This window comes from Halichoerus grypus, chromosome 9 (assembly GCF_964656455.1).
Source record: "Halichoerus grypus chromosome 9, mHalGry1.hap1.1, whole genome shotgun sequence".
In the NCBI taxonomy this organism is placed as follows: domain Eukaryota; kingdom Metazoa; phylum Chordata; class Mammalia; order Carnivora; family Phocidae; genus Halichoerus; species Halichoerus grypus.
In genome coordinates this window covers 94,386,886-94,410,825 of record NC_135720.1, presented here as the reverse complement: position 1 = coordinate 94,410,825, position 23,940 = coordinate 94,386,886, and the positions used below count along the sequence as shown (strand labels likewise).

The 23,940-nt window shown below is 35.4% G+C and overlaps 1 protein-coding gene across 2 annotated transcripts in view; it reads right to left on the bottom strand.

Annotated features, from left to right (window-relative positions):
• Positions 1–23,940, bottom strand: part of BMP5 (bone morphogenetic protein 5) — a 119,177-nt gene that overhangs the window by 43,024 nt on the left and 52,213 nt on the right. For both annotated transcript variants that reach the window (XM_036120597.2, XM_036120598.2), the window contains exons 2-3: positions 19,481–19,673; positions 941–1,089 (exon numbers count right to left, since the gene is read on the bottom strand). In XM_036120597.2, the coding sequence (XP_035976490.1) occupies positions 941–1,089; positions 19,481–19,673 (342 nt within the window). The remainder of the gene's footprint in view (positions 1–940; positions 1,090–19,480; positions 19,674–23,940) is intronic.

The following is a 23,940-nucleotide window of genomic DNA, read 5'->3' as shown; positions in this document are numbered from 1 at the left end:
TAGTTTAGACTCACTCACTGATCTATACTTGTAAATCCATTGGGCTCTTCTCAGTATGCAGTATCACCCATTCACTAATATATCTATGTGATCACTACCTGAGCCTCACTCAACTGCAAGCCTCACGAGGTCATTTCTGCACTTGCTTACCGTTTTATCTCCAGCATCTAGCCAAGCATACCACACACTGGTGCTCAATGAATACTTGGGAGCACAATAATTTCTGGAGCTTCTTCAAAATGAAGATTTCCTACAGACCCTCCCACCCAACAGGTGTTTCTGGAGCTGTTGTCTTTGACCAAATATTGGAATATGTTAAGACCTAACGATGTTTATTTTCTGCAGTACTTTGTGCCTCTTTTGTTCTATCTCCATCTTCCCTTCTCCCTTTGTATTATTAATAACTCCTCTGCCTGTTTCCCTAACACCACCGTATACATATAATATATATACATATATATCTTTGTTATTTTTAGTCATTTTGAGATATCTTTTACATATAATAATATTTATTTCAATGTACAGCTTATAAATTCTTACAAACTAAATAGTTGTATAACTACCATCATAATCAAGACATAGATCCATAGCACTTTGTATATAGCTTTCTTTTGGAATTATTATATTACAGTAGTGCTACTTGTTTGTGTACACGTCTTCAATACTAGATTAAAAACTTCTTGAGATCCAGAAACAATATCTAATTCTTCTTTACCCCTCCATCCCCACTACAGAGCCTCAAAATAAACGTGTGTTGGGAAAATACGTTTACAAATCAATTAACTAATTAACATATTGCACTATCCTATGGCAGGTGCTACCTTGCACATCATAAGTATAAAACATTGTATTCTATCTTGGTTAAATTATATAGAAAGCTGTAACTCTTAATGTGTCAAAACTAACGCCACAAAAGAAATATTTGAAATTCATTGCTTACCATCTCCTGTTTCTGCACAGAGTTGTAAACCCAAATTATTCTGTGGATTAATTACCCAATGATTGCTGGTCACAGTGATATCAAAGACAAGCCAACCCACATCTAAAGCTTGGGCTTTCCTTGTGTCTAACAGGAACAGATCTGCATCCCTAAGGAGAAACAGAACAACAACAAAAAAGTTAAAAGTGTGAACAAAGATCATCATTTCCTATACTTAAGTGAAAACATTCCAAAAGCACTCTTTAAAATAACAAAAGTTAAAAAAATAACAAAAGTTAATTAAAGAACAAGGGGAACAAGGGACTCAAGTGATGAGTAATAAGATACAGAGCCTTTTATTGTTGGCCTCCAACCCAAATCTGGTGCAGATTAGTAATAGCTGAAAGTAATTTCCATTTTCCTGCTCTTCGCTGGCCTTTACAAACTGACTTAGTGGTCTAGATTTGGGCTCTGATAATCAGTGTTCCCTGAAACCCCTGTCAGTAAGTAGCCTTCCCTGGCAAGTGCACTAGCAAGGGTTAAACTGGGTAGAAATGGAAGGGAAAGTAGCTACTCTAATTTGGATGAATGTGGATTGTCGAAGGAACAGAGCAGGGACGGGCAGGATGTGATGCAAGCATCTGCTTTAGAGATAGTTTTCCCTTATTTTTCATTTTCATTATACTTGGGGTTTTTTTCCATTATATAATATATATTTTTATTTTTTATTTCATTTTCCATTTTGATTATATAATTATTTTATGGATACCAAAGGCCAAGAGAGGCTCTCAGACTGCACCATTGGATTAAAGGATGAATCCCATGAATGGAGCAGCAGATGCTCCCTGACTTGCTTTAACATCTTCTGCAGGCATCAGACCCCTGGGGACAGTAATGGCTATGATTATGAAAGTGTATGTTTTGGAATACTCTCCACAGTGTCACTGTGATTAACATTTATCAATCTTAACTTTAGCAATTAAATTTCCAAATGTATGAACATTTGTTGAATTATAGTGAACTGCTTTTTATTTATTATTTCCTTACTACAGGCAGCTTCTGATCTAAAAGTTACGTATGTCGGACATTTCATCCTTACAACATCTCTTTTTCAAAGTAGCATAGAAATATACTATTATGCATTTTTATGGCGTTTGATCCTGTGCTGAATCTGGGTAAGACCATATTATTTATATGAGGAAAGGCAAAGCTATGTCATAATCAGCCATGTTAAATACTGTTCTGCATTTGCCATCTAGTTGCATCACACAAGTCACTTCAAAGGTGGCTTACAAAATGTAAAAAGCAAATTTTGAGTAAAACCCAATTATGTATATATATTATTTCTTAAGAAAAATACTCTATTATCATTGAAAATTTTAATTATTTTTAACAGAAGTGAAGATTCTCAATGTTTTAGAAGCTGCATCTTCATTTTTTTTATTTCAACTTGATTTATTTCATTCTTTCACTAACCTAGAGAAGTTAAAATAAAATAAAATTCATTGTTTCACTAACCTAGAGAAGTTAAAATTTCAACTTGATTTATTTCATTCTTTAAAATAAAAGTTAAAATTATGATTATTTAAATCATCCAGCTACCCTAGTCCCAAGGATGCAACTTTCATTCTCTTTCACAATTTAATCATAATGTTTACCAAAAGGAGGGGTACAGACATCTTTTCATATCTAATACGGGACTCAGTTTGAGATACTGAAGACATATGGCAAGAATATACTACAATGCAATGAAAATATTCCACTAGTTCTCACTTGGATTTTAAGGACCCATTATATTCATAGTGTGATGGGATATCAATCCAATTCTCCCTCTTCTTCCTAACTTGGAAAACTCATCAAGTAAACAGAATCTGAGAAAATACAAATTATCCTTAAATTCTTGAGATATTTGGTGAGTATCTTTGAAGCTATACTATTGGAATAATTTAATCACATTATCGGCTTCTGAAACAGAAGGAGTCACCCTGTAGCTTGGGAAATACTCAAGTCCTACCCTGCTGTCAAGCCTGCTTTCAATTTGAAATATGGCATAAATGTTCTACTAAGCTCTGCAGAGTTTATAATGCCACCACCTTGGCATGAAATAAACAAACATTTGAAGAACAAAAAAGAACAAAGAGGCAAAATTTGAGAACAATTTCCACTAAGTAACAAATGTCTTTAGGTAGTTATCCAGGTAATATTTTCTATTATTTTTAAATTATGCTATTTTTCCAGAAAAATATCCCCAAACTATCCACATTCAAATACCCAAATTTTCAAGCATGTCTGTGAAGAAAATGGTTTCAATTTTAATGGCTATATTTAGAAAAAGCATCAGCCAGAGGATTCAAGCAAGCCCTAAATATCTGAATTTCAGAGATGCAACTTTCAATTCATTGGAAGGTAAATCAAGGCAGATGGTAGGGTTTGAAAAATCCATATATTTCTAGTTACCCCTCTGAAAAATTCTGAAGTTTCAATTGCTTTCATAAGCTCCATGGGGGTTCCTATTCCTGAGCAAAGCTATTTTATTTTTGACTGATAATTGCTATTCTTTAATTTTTCCTCTCTCCTTTTCGAGAAGCTCTTCTGCATTACCTACAGACAACAGAATACACTTTGGAAGAATCAAGTCTATTATTAATCAACACAATGGTAACAATTCTGCGATTTTCACTCATGTAATACCTTTCATAGCAGTCTCTTAAAAATAAATCCCTACCCGTTCTGTAGAAAATTAGATGCGATTTCTTTTGAAGTACAAAATCACTCCACTAAAAATGGAACTTAAATCATGGGAAATAGTAGAAATACTATGTCCTACGAACAGTATAAAATAAACCTGTTAATGTTGCCCCATCTTACTATTTTTACCTGACATTTTTATTGGAATTCTTGAAATATCTAATAAAAGTTATTTTAAAATATTAATTCATTTAAAAGGAATGCAGTAGAGAGAAAATATATATGCAGAAAAATATATTTATTTGTAGCAGAAATAAATCCATAATAAAATTTCTGTATATTGTTTATAATCATAATAATGAAACTAAAATTAAAATCTGCATTCCAGCAAAGGCAATAAAGTCCATTTACATGGATGTGTATAAGCAAATATTTCACAATGGTATTGTGTTAGCTTTCTAAGGCTGCCATAACAAAGTACCATAGACTGGGTGGCTTAAACAACAGAAATTTATTGTCTCACAGTTCTGGAGGCTGGAAGTCCAAATCAAGGTGTTGGTAGGGCTGGTTCCTTTGAGAGCTATGAGGGAAGTATCTGTTCTAGGCCTGTCTCCTCTTGTAGTTGGTCATCTTTTCCTTGTGTCTTTCATATAATCCTCCCTCTGTGTGTGTCTCTGTGTCCAAATTTCCCTTTTTATAAGGACACCCTAATTGCCTCATTTTAATTTAATTATCTCTTTAGAGACCCTATCTCCAAATAAGGTCACATGCTGAGATCCTGGAGGCTCAGACTTCAATATATGGATTGGGGGAAAGAGGGGAGTACAATTCAACCCATAACACTATTTTAAAATATTTTTTTACAGGCAGAAATTATCCTGGATGTGAATGTTCTGTGTTTGTTTACATTATAGCAATTATCAACATTGAAATGTTTTCAAAAACAAATATGTGAAAGTAAACTTATATTGATTAAAATAATTCATAATCACTAAAATTTGTATCTTTCTTTTTCAGAAAGAATTTGAATATTTGTCTAGACTATGATATAAATCAGCATAATAATTTCTTATACAGCTAAATGAAATCATCATGCAGTTGTTAAATACAGTTATATGTAATAGATAAAAGATTTGTAGCATACATATACACTTCTTGCATGTGAAATATATAAATATATTAAAAATAGTTACTCAAAGGTGAATAATATGTATATAGATAGATACATACATACACACATTTAGAGTTTGGTACAAACACATTTGTGCAGATCTTACTTTAATCATGACCAGAGGCTTAAACATGTCTAGGCATGGGAAATTGGTGGACTGTAGATACTGATTTGGAAAGGTGCTTTACATTTTACTGAGCGAGGAAAGAGTTTTGTATATGTGCCTTAGGAGTCTGAAAATACTAGAAGGGTAGGAAGCATGGGTATTTCACTAAGGACTAAACAGCAGGAGCCAAAATTCAACAAACTTTGAATTGTCATCATACTTACAACTCGAAAATATAGATTGATGGAATGAGAAAATTGAAGTTACATATTTAAGAATGTGACAACAGGAGTGCTAAAATTTATCTTACCACCTTTATGTAAATATCAATGTAATGTAATGATAAAAAGGATTTGGGGATCAGACAGAGCTTGAATAATTAAGGAAGTCCTCAGTCTCAGTTTCCATAATGTTTAAAATATAGTATGGTAACCCCTGCCTTAAAAGATTTTGTAAAGACCAAATGTAATATAATCTGAATATCTATCTAAATGAGAGGCAAATTATAGGTGAATTTTTACATGGTGTGTCATAACACAGATGGCTCTAAATTACTTAATTTTGACCTGTGAAGTTTGGGAAAGTATTATTTGGGGAGGCACATTACGATCAAACGACCTGAGTCAAGGTTATTTGGGGATGCTTAGAGATGTTAGCAATAGAATTGGTTACAACTAAAGGAGAAAGGAGGAAGAACAATGATAAGGGAAGGAGCAGAATGAGGGTGGGTGCAGGGAGGAAAGGATAAGGAGGGGGCAGAAAAAAGAAGACACACAAGGAAATTCAGTAACTCTTCCTGGGTGTGTTGTTTTGAAAAATCCAATAATTGGCTGTCTTTGTAAGTCACTCTCTTAAAAATCACTTATATAAGCATAGAGTCAAAAGTTGCATTGTGGATATAACATTTATCCATCTAGAAAAGTTTAAAAACAAACAACAATAACAAAAAAAATGTGTACATACTGGTGCTTTTGATAACATGATATTTCCAATAACAGTATCATACACAGATTGAAAAAATGCTATTTTTCAAAGATGAACCTGAAGATGATGTGGTTTGTAGTACTGTGATATATGACTCAAAATACAGCAATAGACATGATGTCAAACATGCATGTAAAAAGCTTGAAAGTTTCACATACATATTTTGAGAGTAAAACAAGGAATATCACTATATAAATATTTTATATGACATGATTAAAATATATACACATAATTATATGAGTAAATTTTTTGTATTATTTAACTGCATTCATTATATAGCCGTGTTTATAAAAAAAAAAATCCATTATATAAATACTCAATTTCTCCCTCTAATTTTTTGGATCTTTTACTTGGGTAAGGCAGATATCATTTTTATATGATCATATCATGATTATATGTTCTCCGTATAATCAGGCATATACAGTATGCAAACATGCCCAGTATGCATGCAGTTTTGAAGGTTAACTTTCTCTACTGTCTAAATAGCTGACTAAAGGGTGTGTTCTCATTTTAAAACTAAATAAAAACTATGACGAAAAATGTCTGATGTGAAATTAGCTAGTCTGGGATCCTACCTCTGAAGGTGACTAAAATTGATCAAAGAATACTAAAACTAAGTGGGATATAAATTACTTAGCCAAACTGTTATTTTATTGATGAGAAAATTTAAAGAGAGATCAAATTATTTCTTATGGTTACTCTACTCAGCTAATTGGGAGACCATATCTCAGTTCTCCATATTTCATTTTCAGAACTCTTTCCCTTATATTATGGCAGCTCCCTTGAGTCCCAAACTATATTTTGACTGTTCTCCTTAAACCAAAAGATCACTGGTTTTTGGACTGGAATACCAAAATGTCGAGCTGAGCCACCAGCCTAAAACAAGATGGTAGAACTGGAGCCAAGGAGTGACCTGAGACATTTTGTAAATTTATTCATCCATCCATTCATTTACTCACTCTTTCAATTTAACATTTATTGACTCTCAGTATGGGTTTTACACTATATCAGTTTAACTAAACTGGAACTACCCTGTAAGGTTCTGCAGTAGGGTTGGCCACAAAAGAAATTTAGGTAAGATTTGGAAAGTGAAAGTGAAGCAGTAGCCATATTTATGCTTGGAAGACTTCCATAAGTTCAAGTGTTATTACAGCTTAGGCATACTGTTGAGCTCTGCTGGTTCACCTTTTTGGTGTGGGGCAGCAGCTGAGCCTGCAGCTCCTTCAGATCCCACTGAATCTCCTTGTCCAGTTTCTCTGAATTCAGGGTCAGGCATGTGGACACATCTATGAGGAAAGATTTGGTAGCAAGGAAATCATCTGCATCATTGAAATTGGAGGTTTGGGGGCACCTGGGTGGTTCAGTCATTAAGCGTCTGCCTTCGGCTCAGGTCATGATCCCAGGGTCCTGGGATCGAGCCCCACATCGGGCTCCCTGCTGGGCAGGAAGCCAGCTTCTCCCTCTCCCACTCCCCCTGCTTGTGTTCCTGCTCTTGCTATCTCTCTCTCTCTCTGTGTCAAATAAATAAATAAAATATTTAAAAAAAAGAAAAAGAAATTGGAGGCTTAAAGATAGGTTCCAATTTGTCCTCATGGCTTCCAGATCATCCTCGCAGGTTCTACTTTGCCCTTCTTTTCCCCAACTCACCCATCTTTTCTTCCAGTCTTCTCTGAGGACCTTAAGCTTAGCATCAAATATAGAGCAACAGCCTACATAGACTGCTTAACTACCTTCCACAATTGCATAAGGTCAAATCCCTATAATAAATCCTTATGGTATCATTCCCCAGAGGAATTAGACAACTACCTTGTATTTGGTCAATTATATTGAGCCACTTACATCATAGAAGGGAAGTACTTGTTCTCACTGGAATAGGTACTGTGGATATGAATTTTCCTTCCCTGCACATAAGGTTTCTGCTAAAATCAATACCCATGAAATTATAGAATGCCTTATTTGCTGTCATGGAATTTTAATGCTGCTTCTGATCAAAAAGCTCATTTAACAGCAAATGAAGTGCAGAATGGACTCACGCTCATGGAATTCTTTTGTCTCACCATGTTACCCATCACCTTGTAGCAGATGGCCTGATAGGACGAGGAAATGGCCTCTTTGAAGACTCAGTTATGCCACCAGTTGGTTGTCAGTATCTTGTGCAAATGGACTAATATCCTCAGGAAGCTTTATATGCTCTATATCAGCAACCAGTATAGGACTATTTCTCTCATAGCCCTCTCTCATGAGTCTAGAAATCCAGAGGTGGAAATAGGAGTGGCTCTTCTTACTCGCTCTTCCTGATCCAACGAGCAAAATTTTTGCTTCTTGGCCCCAAAATGTTGGGCTCTGTTGGTCCAGAGCTCTTAGTTCCCAATAGTAGAATGGTACCATTAGTAGCCTTAGCAGTGGTTCCATTAAGTTAGAAATTGAGATATCCACGTGGGCACTTTGGGCTCCTCAGGCCAGTGAATCAACAAGCTGATAAAGGGCTGCTATAGTATGCAGGTTGATCAATCCTAAGTATCAAGAGGAAACTAAGTTGATTCTACCACAGTATGGGAAAGGATCATGTCTGAAATATAAGACATCACCTGGAACACCCCTTAGTACTCCCATGTCCTATGATAAAAGTCAGTGGAAAACTACAGCTCGATGCAGGCATTACTCCTAATGGCCCAGACACTTCAAGAATGAATATTTCATTTACCTTAATAAGTAAGGACCAATGACTGACAGTAGTGCTTAGTGAAAACAAAAAGGATATGGTTTGTATAGCAGAAGAAGGAAGTTATAAAGACCAGCTACAACCATGTGACCAGTTACAGAAGTGAGGGTTGTAACAGTTATGAGTATTACTTTGATATTAATGTATTTGTACCCCTATGAACCAATTCTTTTTTTCCCTTCCCCATCTGCCTGTCACCTACTATAAGCAGTTTTGACGGTAGCTAAACACATATTTCATATTGAAGTGACAGGATATTAAAGGAGCAATATGACCCAGCTAGAAAAGGACTGAACAACATCCAAAGATGGATAAAAAATCGGAGAATGATTTTCCTATTATATTTTTTGGAAAAGTATGAATGATTATAAAATGTATGTGTTGGTGTCAGTTTGACAAAGATGGACTGCTATGGCTTTATACTTTGTCAAATCAGCTAAACTGAAACCGAGACTCCCAGAATTCTCTCCCCTGTTTGGTTCTGTGTAATGGTTAGCCATACAAGAAATTTGTGCAGGAGTTGAAGTGAAGCAGCAGCCAAGTTTATGCTTGGAAGACTGGTAAAGTGCCAGGTTTTCCTCCTGCTCACATGCATTGCCGCTGATCTGCTGGCTCACCTTATTGTGGGGAACAGCTGGGTCTGCTGCTCTTCCAGCTTCCACTGGATCTCAGTAACACTGGTTTCTCCAAATCCTGGCCCACAGTTCCTCCTGCCAGGTCATCCTCTTCACCTTCACATCCTAAGCAAGGGGTATGTGGAGCTCATGGTGAAGTTTACCAGCTTACCCTGCAGGTCACTCACATCACTGAAGTTGGGACTTTCTGAGTAGAATGGTTTCCAATATGTCCTTGGAGTTCCAGCTTATCCTCCCACGTGTTAGTTCTCCTCATGCTCTCCTACTTCCCATCCATTTCCCTTCCCAGTTGCCTGTGCTACAAACTTCAGACCCATCACCACCAGATGCAGAAGCAACAGCCTCAGAGGAACTCTTTAACAAGGTCCCAAATTGCAGAAAGACAAATCACTCTAATAAGTCCTTTATTCCTTATCACTCACATGATTCTATTTCTCTTATCCAACACTAACTGACATATTCCCTGGTATGCATTGAATTGTGTCCTTCAAAATGATATGTTGAAGTCTTAATCCCGGGCACCTATAAATATGATCTTATTGAAAATAGGGTCTTTACAGTGTAATCAAGTTGAGATTTGGTCATGAGGGTGGGGGCTATTCCAGTATGGCTGCTCTCCTTATAAGAAGAGACATAGATAGACACATTCGGAAGGAAGATAGCTATACAAAGACAAAAGCAGAGATGGAAATTATGTTGATACAAGCCAAGAAACATCTGGGGCTATCAGGAAAGGATCCTCTCTTAGAGGTTTTGGAAGGAATGTGGCCCTAGCAGAACCTTGACTTTGGACTTCCGGCCTCTAAAACTGTTAGAAAACCAATTTCTGTTGAATTAAGCCATTCAACTTTTTGGTAAGTTGTTACAGCAGCTTTTGCAAACTAATACAGTTCTCTAGTTGGATATTTCACATATTAAGCAGGAGGTGGGAGGTAGTATCAAAGAATGAAAAAGTGTCCATAAGATTTCATAACAAGGAGGGTGTTGGTGGATGATGTTGATGGATGATCAGTAGAATGGAATTATGAGAATCAAATTGCAGGAGTTGAGGGGTGAATAAATATAAGAAAGTGAGAGGATTTAAAGCAAAGTTATAATGATCTTCATTATAAGTCTACCTTTATAAAGCAAAGAATCATTGTTGTAGGTGGGATTGGTATCTGCTTAATTTCAACAATGACTTGCTATATGTCAGCTTTGACTAGAATAATTATGCCCTTTAAGTCATCTTTCTGAGCTTGTTTTTTCTTCTTTAAGTAAAGATTAAAATAATATCTATCTCAAAAATATATTGCAGGGGGGCACCTGGGTTGCTCAGTCGTTAAGCGTCTGCCTTCAGCTCAGGTCATGATCCCAGGGGCCTGGGATCGAGCCCCGCATCGGGCTCCCTGCTCGACGGAAAGCCTGCTTCTCCCTCTCCCCTACTCCCACTCTCCCTGCTTGTGTTCCCTCTCTCGCTGTGTCTCTCTCTGTCAAATAAATAAATAAAATCTTTAAAAAAAAAAAAAAATATATATATATATATATATTGCAGGGATGAAAGGATACACAAATAAAAAATGCTATGCAAATTACAATTGCTATTTTCTTACCAAAACAAATTTATTGCATGTAAGTATGTATATAATAAGTTGTATGTATTATGCTTGATGGCATAATTAGGATCAGAAGTGATTTATGCAATTATTACTGCAAAAGTTCTTTAACTAACCTGTGTTTATAAATTTTGGATATAGGTATTAATTCATTCTCTTTAACTTTAGTAACATTTATTGATGCATATAATCCATAATGAACCTTTGTCCCTAAATTGGTTAGAGGGAAAAAATTAAGTTGAAAACTTACCAAAAGGAAGTAAAATTATTTATATAATCAACAATAAGAGATAATGAAGGAGAAATATTCTTCAGATCATTATGGTTTCAGTTATATTTATTTATGAATGTGTATGTGTATATACACATACATTATATATTATATAATAGAGAGAGAGAAGAAATAGTTAACCAAGAGCGTAATCATTCTATAATCTAACCACCAAGCACTAAACCTGGTCAAGAAAAGCTTTCAGAAATTGTCTGGAAGGGGCGCCTGGGTGGCTCAGTCGTTAAGCATCTGCCTTCGGCTCAGGTCATTGTCCAAGGGTCCTGGGATCGAGCCCCGCATCGGACTCCCTGCTCAGCGGGAAGCCTCCTTCTCCCTCTCCCACTCCCCGTGCTTGTGTTCCCTCTCTCTCCGTGTCTATCTCTCTGTCAAATAAATAAATAAAATCTTAAAAAAAAAAAAAAAAGAAAGAAAGAAATTGTCTGGAAGACACACTTCGGAGGAAAAGTGGCATTACTCTTTTTCCATAAGACATGAACCTTACAGTACACAGGACTTCTCCAGTCTTTCCAAAATTTCTACTATTGTAAGTATTTCACCTCCTTCCATCACCCTTTGCCTTTGAATAGCTTATCAAGTCCAATAAAAATGTAATGATGGCCACCCAAGGACAGAGCATACATCTTTCTCTGGGCACTTGACATAAATACCACAATACCACTTAAGGAACCCAATGTACAACTCTAGTATGGAACATATTAACAAGGGACAACAAATGAACAAATTATATTCTCTGGAATTTTTGTCAAAAGTTCCTCTCAGGAGCAGCATTTACAAGTATTAGAATTTGACTCTGTTAGCTGACTGATATTTTCAACTGATTTTTTTTCTACCAAAACAAATGTGAAATAATAAAATTCTATGAATCTCATGGAGCATCAATTTTCAGAATATCTGACTCAATGCTGTATTTACATTCTAAGGGTACAGAGGTAAATTGGTAAAATAGTAATATTAGATGAAAATGAATGACAAGCATGTGAAAATAGAAAAACAAGTTGAATTCCCACTATGAAAATTCAGTTTTCTCTCAGCAGAGTTTTTTTTTTTTAATTGACAAGATATTGTTAATGTTTAACAGGTTTCCTGGCATTACATCATCCCATATTTTTCCCTGCAGAGAATCTAAACATGTGCTACTGGATATATATATACACACACAGGAGGCCCCCTCATTCAACAAGAAACAAAGAAGTAAGATTATTACACAGTCCAACCACTTTTAATGCCTCCTAATCAATGAGCCATGCACCCAGAGCTCTTAGGACTCGAAAAGCTCTTCTGTGCTATGACGCGTAGGGCGCAAAATATGAAATTAGTCAAAGAGAAGCTGACTGACCGGTACTTTAGTCCCATTTTTATATTTATAACTTAAACTTTTAAATAGAACAGGGTTTCTCAACCTCAACATTATGGACATAAAGGTCATTCTTTATGGTGTGGAGGAGCTGTCCTGTCCATTGTAGAAGGTTTTATCACTTCTCCCACTACCCCAGCATTTCTACTCACTAGACTCCACTAGCACTCCATCCTCCCACCCTCACCAACTGTGGCAGTCAAACATGTCTCCAGACATTGTGAAATGTTCCCTGGGGCCCACATTGCCCTAGTTGAGAACCCCTGAAAGGGAGCACGAATCCCTGCACACTGCGGCGACTCAAGCTATGCTTGTGTACTATCCTGTATGGAGAAAACGACATCAACCATGGAGCATCCTGTTCTGCCATACTGCTCTCAAGAGCCCATGAAATCTTCCTGAGTGGAAATTGTCAGTGTAGATTCTGAAGTATGTCCACAGAAGAATCACAAATCTTAGCGAAGCAGGATGGGGGAGATGATGTAAATATGAAGCTGACTGTGAACTGGAATGATGACAGCTTAACTAAATATATCCTAGTGAAGGTGGCTAATGACATCAAGCAGGCTAACTTAAAATGTTTTTACAATGGAGTACAAAAATTTATATTCATAGCGGAACATTAGGAAAAGGTTGAATTCTGCATAGCACATGTATACATATATAGGCACATACATGTGCATATATGTGCATATACATGTGCACATGCATGCATATACATGTGCATATGTGTGCACATATATGTGAAAAAATTAATTCAAGTACAGCACTCAGCACAGTGCCAGACACATGGTGAGTGCCCATTAATTGGATAAGCCCTGGCTGCTATTCTTAGTAATAGTAATATTGGCATTGATAGTTTTACTTGTATTCTTTAATTCCTTATACATTTAAACATTTTAATACTCAGGGATATTTCTTCTAGGACACAACTCTCTCTCTGTTTCTCTATCTCTCCCTGCCCCTCTCTCTTCTCCTCCCTCTCAATCTCTCTCTCTCTGGCTATAGAAAATTCCTACTCATCTTGAAAGGCCCAGCTCAAGGGTGCACTCCTCTCAGTGGCTTCCCTTAAGGTCCCTCACTTTCCCACATGAAGAATTAATTTCCCCTTCATTTGTGTTTCCACAACACTTAGTGCATACTTACATCATAGTGCTTAGCACATTGTATTAGAGTTATTAAAGTCTGTGTGCGGCAGGCCCACCACAGCCCCTAGCCCTCAGGCTATGAGCTTTTGAGATTTTATTTACTCGGCCTTATGTCCCTGGTGCTTGCTACATGGTAGGCGCTCAGAAAAAGCATACCGACCTCAGCTGAATTATCTGGAAAATTCAATCATGTGGAAACCTCATTTCCCAATAATGCCAGATATATGAGGTGTGACTGAGGAGCAATGCCTTCTATATAGAATTTGGGGCTGTAAGCCTTATATGAAAAGATTAAATAAGTGAAATGATGCAAAGTGTGTTAACTTTTTACCAAGAAAAATAAAAATCTGGATAAATATCAGAACACTCCTTTAAATCGCACACATTTAAATATGAGTGGGAATAAATGGGGGAGGTGGGAGATGGTAGAACTAGATTATTTTAAGACTTTTAAGTCTTGCTAAGATAAATACATGTGAAAGAGATGATATAATGGGTCTTTTAAAAATTTTTCATTACCTAAACACTGCCAAAAAATTCATATATTAGATGGTTAATGGATTAGACAATGTCTTGAATATAAAACGTATCTATAAAACATCAGTCTGAGTTACCTTGAGAATCCCCACTACAACACTCCTTGATAAGAACGTTAGGGAAAGTGAGCTTTATGTATGTGAGATATATATATATATATATACACATTGTTGAATGCATTGTATTCAAGAATACAGTCTGCACTGACATTTCAATTGTTTTTGAGTTTAATTCAAAACACTAAGTAAAATAAAACCCACAAGTCTGAAGATAGAAGTTTTACATAGAAACTTTAAGAGGTCACCCTAGCTTTGAAAATGGCCAGAAGTACTAGTTTCTTTTCCTACTTCCATTTTAGTTCTTAAGAAATATATGAAGCCATAGAAAATCAATACTAAACAAAACATAATAATAATTGGATTTCAAAAGTACTTTTTTTTAGTTTTTATTTAAATTCTAGCTAGTGAACATATAGTGTAATATTGGTTTCAGGAGTAGAATTTAGTGATTCATCATTTACATATAAAACCCAGTTCAAAAGTACTTTTTAAAACTGAAATTCTTTCTGTTTTAACTGTGATGACATGATATATAAATGAAGTATTTTTAATCTGTTCCTTCTCACTTTCAGAGAGCTAAAGTCAAGGCTCCCAGTTGGCACAATAACTTCCCACAGTATAAAGGAAAGAAAAGATATATATATAGAGACAGAGAGAGAGAGACAGAGATACTTATCTATCTTCATTTTCTGTGGGAAAAAAGATGCCTTCTATGTCTTATTAAAAATAAGGGCCACTTATTGCTAAATGCTAGTGTTTTGTTTAGTTTCATTTTGGTTTGGTTTTTGCCCACCTCTACCTCGAGAAGCTGGGAAGGCTATTTTGTAAAGAAATGTGTAGCATGAAGTTGTTTCATTATCGTCTCTGTCTCAACTATAATTATACTTGTTTCTGATTATAAAAATAATGTTGGCTATAAAAATTTATCAAGTACACAGGGGGGTAAGAATTAAAATTTCAAACCCACCAGTCTGCAATAAACACTTAGTGCTTCCTTTTGATCTGTTTTCTACATGAATTTATTTAAAATTGGTATAATTATGCCTCATACTTTAGTCAATTAATGTTATAGTCTGAGAACCTTTCAGTGTTATCAAATATTTTTAAAACAATTTCTACTTGTTATATAAAGTACAGTATCTCCATTTTCCATAAAATGAAGTGTGATATTTTATCTTCTGTTTAACACTGAAATGTCCTCAATTTATGTGATTGCAAACAATACTGTATTAAACACTTATATGTGAATCTTTGTCCAATTTGTCTACATCTCTGATATTTCTGTATAATTCATAAATAACTAGTCTCCCATCTCCATCATTCTTCAGCTGTATTTCAAAGAAGAGTTTGATTACTTATTTAACATTTGCTTTCAGGGACAAGTTCAGAGATAGCTTCCATGGTGTTGCTGTTAAGTTGGGTGATATTCATTTCATTATTAAACTTAAAAATGTACCAATTCCTTTTTTATGAATCAAAGCTCAGGTGATTTTTTATTAAGTAAAGGCACCTGGCATCATATTACTTACTTTATCTTTACGTAAAAATAGGTATCAGTAAATGGTAGCTTTTGTTACTACAATAACCACCTACTTTTGGTTCCCCTATGCATACAATCCTATAAACCCTAGCAAAATAGATGCTCCTACTGAGCTATATGAGTATATATTGACCAATGTATTTATAAAGTATCAACTATGGTCTTTGTACTGTGATAAGCACTAGTTCTTCCCAAATCATCTGAAATACTTTTATTGTTCTGTAATACTTATTTCATATTTGTAAACTGAAATCCTAAGATATACAGCAATCTCCCCATAGGGAAATTCCAAAGTCCGTGCTGTTATTGCTATACATCACTATGTCTATGGTGGCTGAAATCCCACATAGAAACCTGAAATATTCTAAGAGGCACATATACTGTTTCTATATCATCCATCCCTTAAATATATTTATATATTTCTTTGGAACAAAAAGTAGAGTGCAAAAAGTGAATCCTGAATGTATGACAAAGACAGGGCATTTTCTCACACTGTGGATTAATAAACCACTAGTAATGGATGAATGTCTATTTCAAAGCCAAGGAAAGAATTTTGCCAGAGATTCTCTCAGCTGATCAATAGTATACAAAATTGAAATGTAGGGTATACATGCGTGAGTTTGCATGTTTCAGAGATTGAAAAAGATAACTAGGAAAAAGCCTAAACACATTAGCAAAAACAAAACCCACAGAAAATAGTAAGTATAGCATAAGCCTACAGGATGATTCAGCAACAATACATGATGGATTTCAAGAATGTCAACTTAAGAGAACTGAATTAATATGGAATCGAATTTACTGAATTGAACTTTTATAAATGCTATTCAGTAAATTGGATAACAACCTATGCAATCTATACCATCCTAGAGTTTAGAATGGCAAGCCAAGAGAGTACTTAAGATTTTAGAAATCATTTCTCAAAGATTTAGGGAAAATATCAAGGATATTAGGAAATCTTGGATCTTAGAATAGATCTAAACACATGTTAAAATAAGTAAAGACTTAGCCAAATTATACTCAAGAATACTGAAAAAGCATGCAGATGTAGTTGTAGAAACACTGAGAGCAGTATTTTTCAAACCAGGTATAATTAGAGAAATAGCAAAGTTTCAAAATAAACAAATGTCCCATTGTTTGAAGAAACTGAAATTTTCAAAACTGTGAAATCTGATAAGCTAAGCATCAACACCCATAAATATTCCCAAATGTATTATTCATAAAAATCAGCATGAGTTCATCAGGAATCAATCTATAAATTATTATCAAGAGTCTCTTCTAATAGTCCTTTATTTTCATCATGTTTATTATGTCTTAAATTATGCAATTCACATACTTAGAGAATAGAGGTAAAAGAAAGTGAAACGGATGGCTAGTTTGGTGGATAACATTTAAAAATATCATGAGCATATACAACAATAGAGTTAAATAAAAGTTAGGATTTTAAATTGTGATCAATGTAAGGTCTGTATTTAGATTCAAACAATCAGTAAGTATACTCCAGAGGATAGAGACCTGGTATACCAATGGTTCCTGTAAAAAACACTTGGGATATGAAATAACCAACTATAAATTCTGTATGCATAAATATTGTGAATGACCAAAAATGGAGATAATTCAAGTATTTTAATATATGTTAATAGAGTATTATCCCAATCATGGGTAAAAATAATTTCAAAATTTTAATTTGTATCAAACAAATTAGTGCTGAGGATTAAAAAAAATATTTAAGACACTATCTTTTCTTTAATGAGCTCACAGTCCAAGAGTGGAAATAAACAGAAAAAGAAAATTACAACTAAAATATTGGTTAGTTATGGCAATATAATTAAATAATATTTGGAGTATAATTTTTAATTCTCATCACTTAATCTTATTTTTTTAAATTTTATCTATTTATTTGAGAGAGAGAGAGAGAGAGCATGAGCAGGGGCAGGGGCAGAAGGAGAGGGAGAAGCAGACTCCCCGCTCAGAACCCAACGACATAGGGCTCCATCCCAGGACCCAAAGGCAGATGCTCAACAGACTGAGCCACCCCGGCGACCCCTCTCATCACTTAATTTTAAAAGACACCATCATTATTTAGTATTAAAAAATACAATGTAGTATGCCAGGCTCTTTCTCTGACAAAAACAAACAAACAAAAAACCCCCAAAAACTTAGTATACTTATTTTATAAATGAAACCACTGGATTGAGATTTAAACAAACAAACAAAAATCTACCCATAGACAAATAGCTAGTGAGTGTTCGAGCTGAGAAAGGAACACAGATTTTTCTGCCTTGGATTACTGCTCTTAAAATAAGATCAGCACTTATTAAAGTCCATCTGGCTGAAACAGTGTTTCAGGAGTATAAAGTATTATACACCCAAAGGAAAAGATTTCATAGTCAAATAATTTTGAGGAAAACTAGGTTTCTTTACTCTAAAGCTTTTTTTAAGACTTTAATATTCTGATGTGCATTGTGAATCTCCTAGAGAATGGTCTAACAGATAGGATTTTCAAATGCATTTGACCTCAGAAGCTTTTTATTCTTTTTTCTTCATTGAGCATTATGAGGTGCTATTGTCCCATTGAGCACCCATTGGGAACTCTGGCACTCTCGAAGACCAAGAGAAATCTAAACATCAGGGACTAGAAATATTCAACAAGGAGAGGGAGGAGCCTTGGAGGGGACAAGATAGCTGTCTTTAAATATCTGTCTCATCAAAGAAAGACATAACATTTCACCAAAGGGAAGATCTAGATCTAATGAATGGAAGCTACTGGAGACAGATTTCACCTCAATATGACATATCAATTAAGAGTTAAAAAAAAGACAACAACAATAGAAGAGCCGTCCAACAAAGGTGGCTTATCACCTATAAAGGTGTTACCCAAGAGACTTCTTCACTAGGGGAAAGGCCTGAGAACTACACTAAGCTTTCTTTGCAACTCTTCTATTTGATGCTTCATTTGCAGTAATTATTAACTGAAGTTTTCATATATTTAGCATTTCAGGTTATCTGTCCATTTTTGCACCATTTGAATTAACCATTTTACAGACAGAAGACATACAGGTTAACGGTCAGAACCTGTTGCAAATGTAAAGCCTTATATCAAAATACACATAACAACACACATGCAATTTACATTTATGCCAGGGTGAAATAAAGCTGCTCTTCTCTAACTTACAAAACACCAAGTTATTTAAATCATTTTAATTATCAATTTTTTTTTTTTTTTTTTTTTTTTTTTTTTAAGATTTTTTTTTTATTATTTTATTTGAGAGAGAGAGAATGAGAGACAGAGAGCACGAGAGGGAAGAGGGTCAGAGGGAGAAGCAGACCCCCCGCTGGGCAGGGAGCCCGATGCGGGACTCGATCCCGGGACTCCAGGATCATGACCTGGGCCGAAGGCAGTCGCCTAACCAACTGAGCCACCCAGGCACCCTTAATTATCAATTTTATGTGTGCATACTAAAATGGAAATTTTCTCATTTACAAAATGAGACAAGGGACCTGGGAAGCATGAAACCATCTAGTATACAGATTGGTATCAGGAGGAAGGAAAAGCTAGGGAAGGTGGGAGCCATTTTTCAGATCAATTATTCTTATTTTCAACGTGTCTATACCTGGCTTTCAATGTCATTACATCCAAACAAAACATGATTTGATAGATCACATGGATTATCAATGGTTTTTACTACAATTAACCTTTGTTTGCATAGTAAGTTAGATATAAAGTCGTTACCTATTTGTGTATTCCTTGATGATCTGATATATGCTAATCTTAATTGTTTCATTTTCAAATCGACTATTGCTCTGGTCCTTGTATATTCGGAATTCAGCTGCTGTCACTGCTTCTCCATGAGGAATTTGAGTCAGATCAAACCGGAATTCTTTGTAATGCCTTCGCTGGTGAGAAAAATCCTTGTCTCTTTCAACTGGAAGAAGAAGAAGAAAAAAAAAAAAAGGAAGGAAAAAAGTTAGTCCTTTATAAAATATGGAAATTAATGGTAAATTCTCCAGCTTTGAAAATGAAGACAAACAAGTAGGATATTATAAAACTGAGAAAACACTAGAACCACAGACCCATACATGTTTCCAGTGGAAGGAAATTCCACAAACCAACAACATTTAGTTCAAAAGCAATATAACCTCTGTGGTTTCATACAAATTCCTGGATCTTAAGTAGAAAGGCTATCCAAAAATGTTTTAAAAAGCAAAGGTTATAAAATGATTACTAGTATGTATCAGGTACCAGAACACAGAAGGATTCATACAGGAATTAGGAATACATTATAGAAACCCCCAGGGTTCCAGGTGAAATCAGTGATGAGATTTAACACACCTGAGGGAGGAAAATAGGAAGGACTGAGAAATTGCAGGCACATAAAGGACTATGTTTATGACATTATAAAGGTCAAGTAAATAAAACAAATTTATGTTCACAAGAAAGATTACTTCTAAAATGCCTTCCCCAGAAGATTTTTTTTCTCCTTTTAGCAAATAAAATGTTCTTTTATTTTTTTTAAATAACACTTTTATTACTTCTAATAGATTGTTTAGTACAACCTCCTTACCCATGGTGCAGCATAAAGCCTTCCAAAGACCTCTGTCTGTTCTTACTCAAAATAGAGGGAAACATATTTTTCCCCTTCAACAACCTTCCTGCTAAATGAAGTCAGAGAACTTTTCCTCTTGGGAACATTATGGAATGTTGAAGAATTCAGGACAGTAAGTGTCAGGTATATTATTATCAAACCTGGCTTTGTAAAATAGAGTATTATTTCATACAGTCTATATCCACTGGGCACCAAACACCTTCTTAAGGAATTATCTATTCAAAGGACTTGTTTTTAGTACTGCACTATCATTTGATGGAGTTCTGTTTCTCAGTATTGGTAGCTTTCTCAAAATCTCAGTTATCTAGGATACTACAGGACAGGATCACAAAAATCTCACTCCAAAGCACTGTGCACAAGGTATCTCATAATTACAGCCTACAATCACACTTGTGCATGTTCTCAGTGATGTGTGTCATTGCTAAAATTGTGTTGCAAGAAGATAAAAAAAATGTATAAATTGTATAAATGAATTCACAAGTTGAAAAAGTTGCATGAAAATATGAAAATATCTTGAGGTGCTTCATCGAAATCATATCAACACTGCTATAAATATCTGAAACTTGAGGTCCTAAACTAGAGGAAGGATTAAGATGAAGGAAGAGAGAAGAGGGTCATGCCCATCCAGGAATGACTGTGGAAGCCAAGGCTGCTAGAACTCTGTGTTCCACGGCCAGATGGGTTCCATGTCCATGAAGAAGCTCATGACAAAGGAATGCATGTTTCCTTGCCTTCATCCTTCAAAACAATCTTCAGTTTATTTTCCCCAGGAGGAGGAGGTGGTTTAGGAGAGCGAGGAGCTCATCTCCACCCCTACCTCCCATACCTAAGCCAACAAAGAAAAATATAAACCACGCCTAGGGGCATTTTTGTCCTGTGGAGCTTGGCAAGGATGGTGCTCTTCAGCTGTCTGGCTCAAGGTGACACCACCTCAACTGACTCATGTTTTGTTTTGTTTTTTTAATATCACTATCTTGGTCCTAAGAGAGGTCCACTCCCAGGGAGATCATTCATCAACTTTTCCCTAAATAAGGAAGGTAATCTCATTTTTAGGATGCTATTTTGGTCCATAATTTTAAACTTCTTTTCTGTCTAAACTTCTACTGGCAATAGCATAGACTGGTATGAACACATCTCCCGGGGCTCTGGTTGCCCATTCTCTAGTTCAGCCATGTGAGAGGGAAAGCATAAGGGTAGAAAATGCCTGCATCTAATAAATGAAAGTGCCTTCAAACTTGCCATGTTAAAACATGCCACAACTTTTGTTTACAGAGTACTGAACTTAATTCCCTGCAAACCTGTTCTTTTCTGATTCTAAATTAAGTAGATGATATTATAAAACTATTTAAATAGCACTCATTATATTCTGGTCCTGTTCTAAACATTGTGTTAATATTAACATATTATACTTTGTAACAACCAGTGAGGTAGGTTCTACTATTATCCTCACATTGAAGATGAAGTAACTGAGGAGGCAGAGAGAATAAATACCCATGAATATGAATCAAGCATTTGAGGCCACCAAGCTATGAAATCTGAAATCTCAGATACACAAGTCCAAAATCCAAAAAGCTCTGAAAACTGAATGTTTGGCTTCAAGTTAATTTGGCAGAAGAACTGGAAATTAGCTGATTTGAGGCAACTTAAAGTCTCTATCCCACTTTATATAAATATTTATTGCTTTGCTGTAGAAATGTTCATGCGTTTGACTAGGTTGCACTGTTGCAGACTCTGCTTGAGGAGTTCCGTATTTTATCATAAATGCACCAACCAGCCATTCAAAAATATATTTTTCTATTCTGAAAGTCAATATTTAAAATTCTAAATAACAATCATCGTGCAATTTTTCATTAACAATCAATTTTATATTTGAAATTTAGACCAAAAAAAAAAACAAACCCTATAGTCCTCAAAATAAGGCCTGAGACATGAGTTTGTTAGGATCCAATCTAAAGCATGCACCTGCATAATGCAAATAAGTATTGAATTCATATTACGTAAAGTCATCTACTGTTCTGGAATCCCCTGTGAGATGTTAGTATAATAAAGTGGAAAGCTAGAATTTCAGCTGTTATTATAAAATTTCAGTTTTCTAATCCAGGTTATTTAACCTAACCCCTTAAGGGGGCAAATTTTCAAAGAGTTTAATAAAATTTTATATTAAATATACCACGCAAAATAAAGTTGCAGTGCAGATTTGTCCAGTGACTCAAATTCTTATATCCTATTGCTTTGAGTTGTAATTGCACTAGTAAATTCCATGGGACATGTTGGAATGAATAATGGAATAAAACTTATATTTATATAGCCTTGCACTCCTAATGATGCTCACAAATATTCACAAGGTACTCTCAGTTACCTCAAAGAGCAAGGCTAGGGAGGTGTCAAATATTAATACCCCTAATTTAAGAATAAGAAATTGGGTGATGACAGCTAGGTGGTAACAGATGTCTGTCTTCTAAAGCTCATTATAAATCTTTGCTCAATGTCCATACCACCTACGTAATGACATCCTACGGTTCTGTACTTAGAGACTAGTTCATAGCTAGTATATTTTTACGATGTTTCTCAGCAGTACACAAAAAGGTGGAGAATAGGCTGGAGAATCAAGGGCTTGATCAACTATGGTTAATTCGCATCTAACACAAACAATGCTTGATTCAAAGAATTCTTCTAATAAATACTGAACAGAAGAGCATATGAATGGATGAAAATACGACTCTATCTCTTCACTAAGTATCATCCTGCTGCATTACCTGTTGAGGAAAGGCATGATAATTTCTTTAACTCTCATTTGTTTGGCACATACTTCATTTAATCCTCATACCTTACTTATGTCTCCAAGTTTCTATAACTTGCCCAAAACCCCACTATGAATAATGGGGAGAGAACAAATTTCATTCCAGAGTCAAGAATTCAATTCCTGGGGTGCCTGGGTGGCTCAGTCAGTTAAGTGTCTGCCTTCGGCTTAGGTCATGATCCCAGGGTCCTGGGATCAAGCCCCACATCGGGCTCCCTGCTCAGTGGGGAGCCTGCTTCTCCCTCTCCCTCTGCTGTTCCCCCTGCCTGTGTGTGCTCTCTCTCTGTCAAATAAATAAATAAAACTTAAAAAAAAAAAAAAAAGAATTCAATCCCCAAGCCCTCAACAACATAACACTGTGTTTTTTTCCTAGATGTGGTTTTGTTTTATCTCATTATCACTCACCAAAGTTGATCTTTCAATGCTTTCATTCTCCTCTATGATGCTCCTACTTTATAGAAGATGCCATGCTTTCTGGACTCTGCTCATTCTTCTAGAACTCAGTCCCTCCAATCTTTATTGTAGTAAATGTCATGTTATATTCACTTATTTAATATTGATGCCATTTCTTATCTAAGGAAATTTTTATGAATAAGCAAGTGATTGTATTCATAATTTGAATTAATATTATGTAACATCTGTATTAGTATGCAAGGTCATCCTTTTATTACAACCATATTTTAAAATAATTGTAACTGACCAGCTGGAACTTTCCATATTCCAACCTTTTCTCCACCAGACCTACTACTAAAACTACCCTCCCAAAACAGATGAAAAAGGATGTAC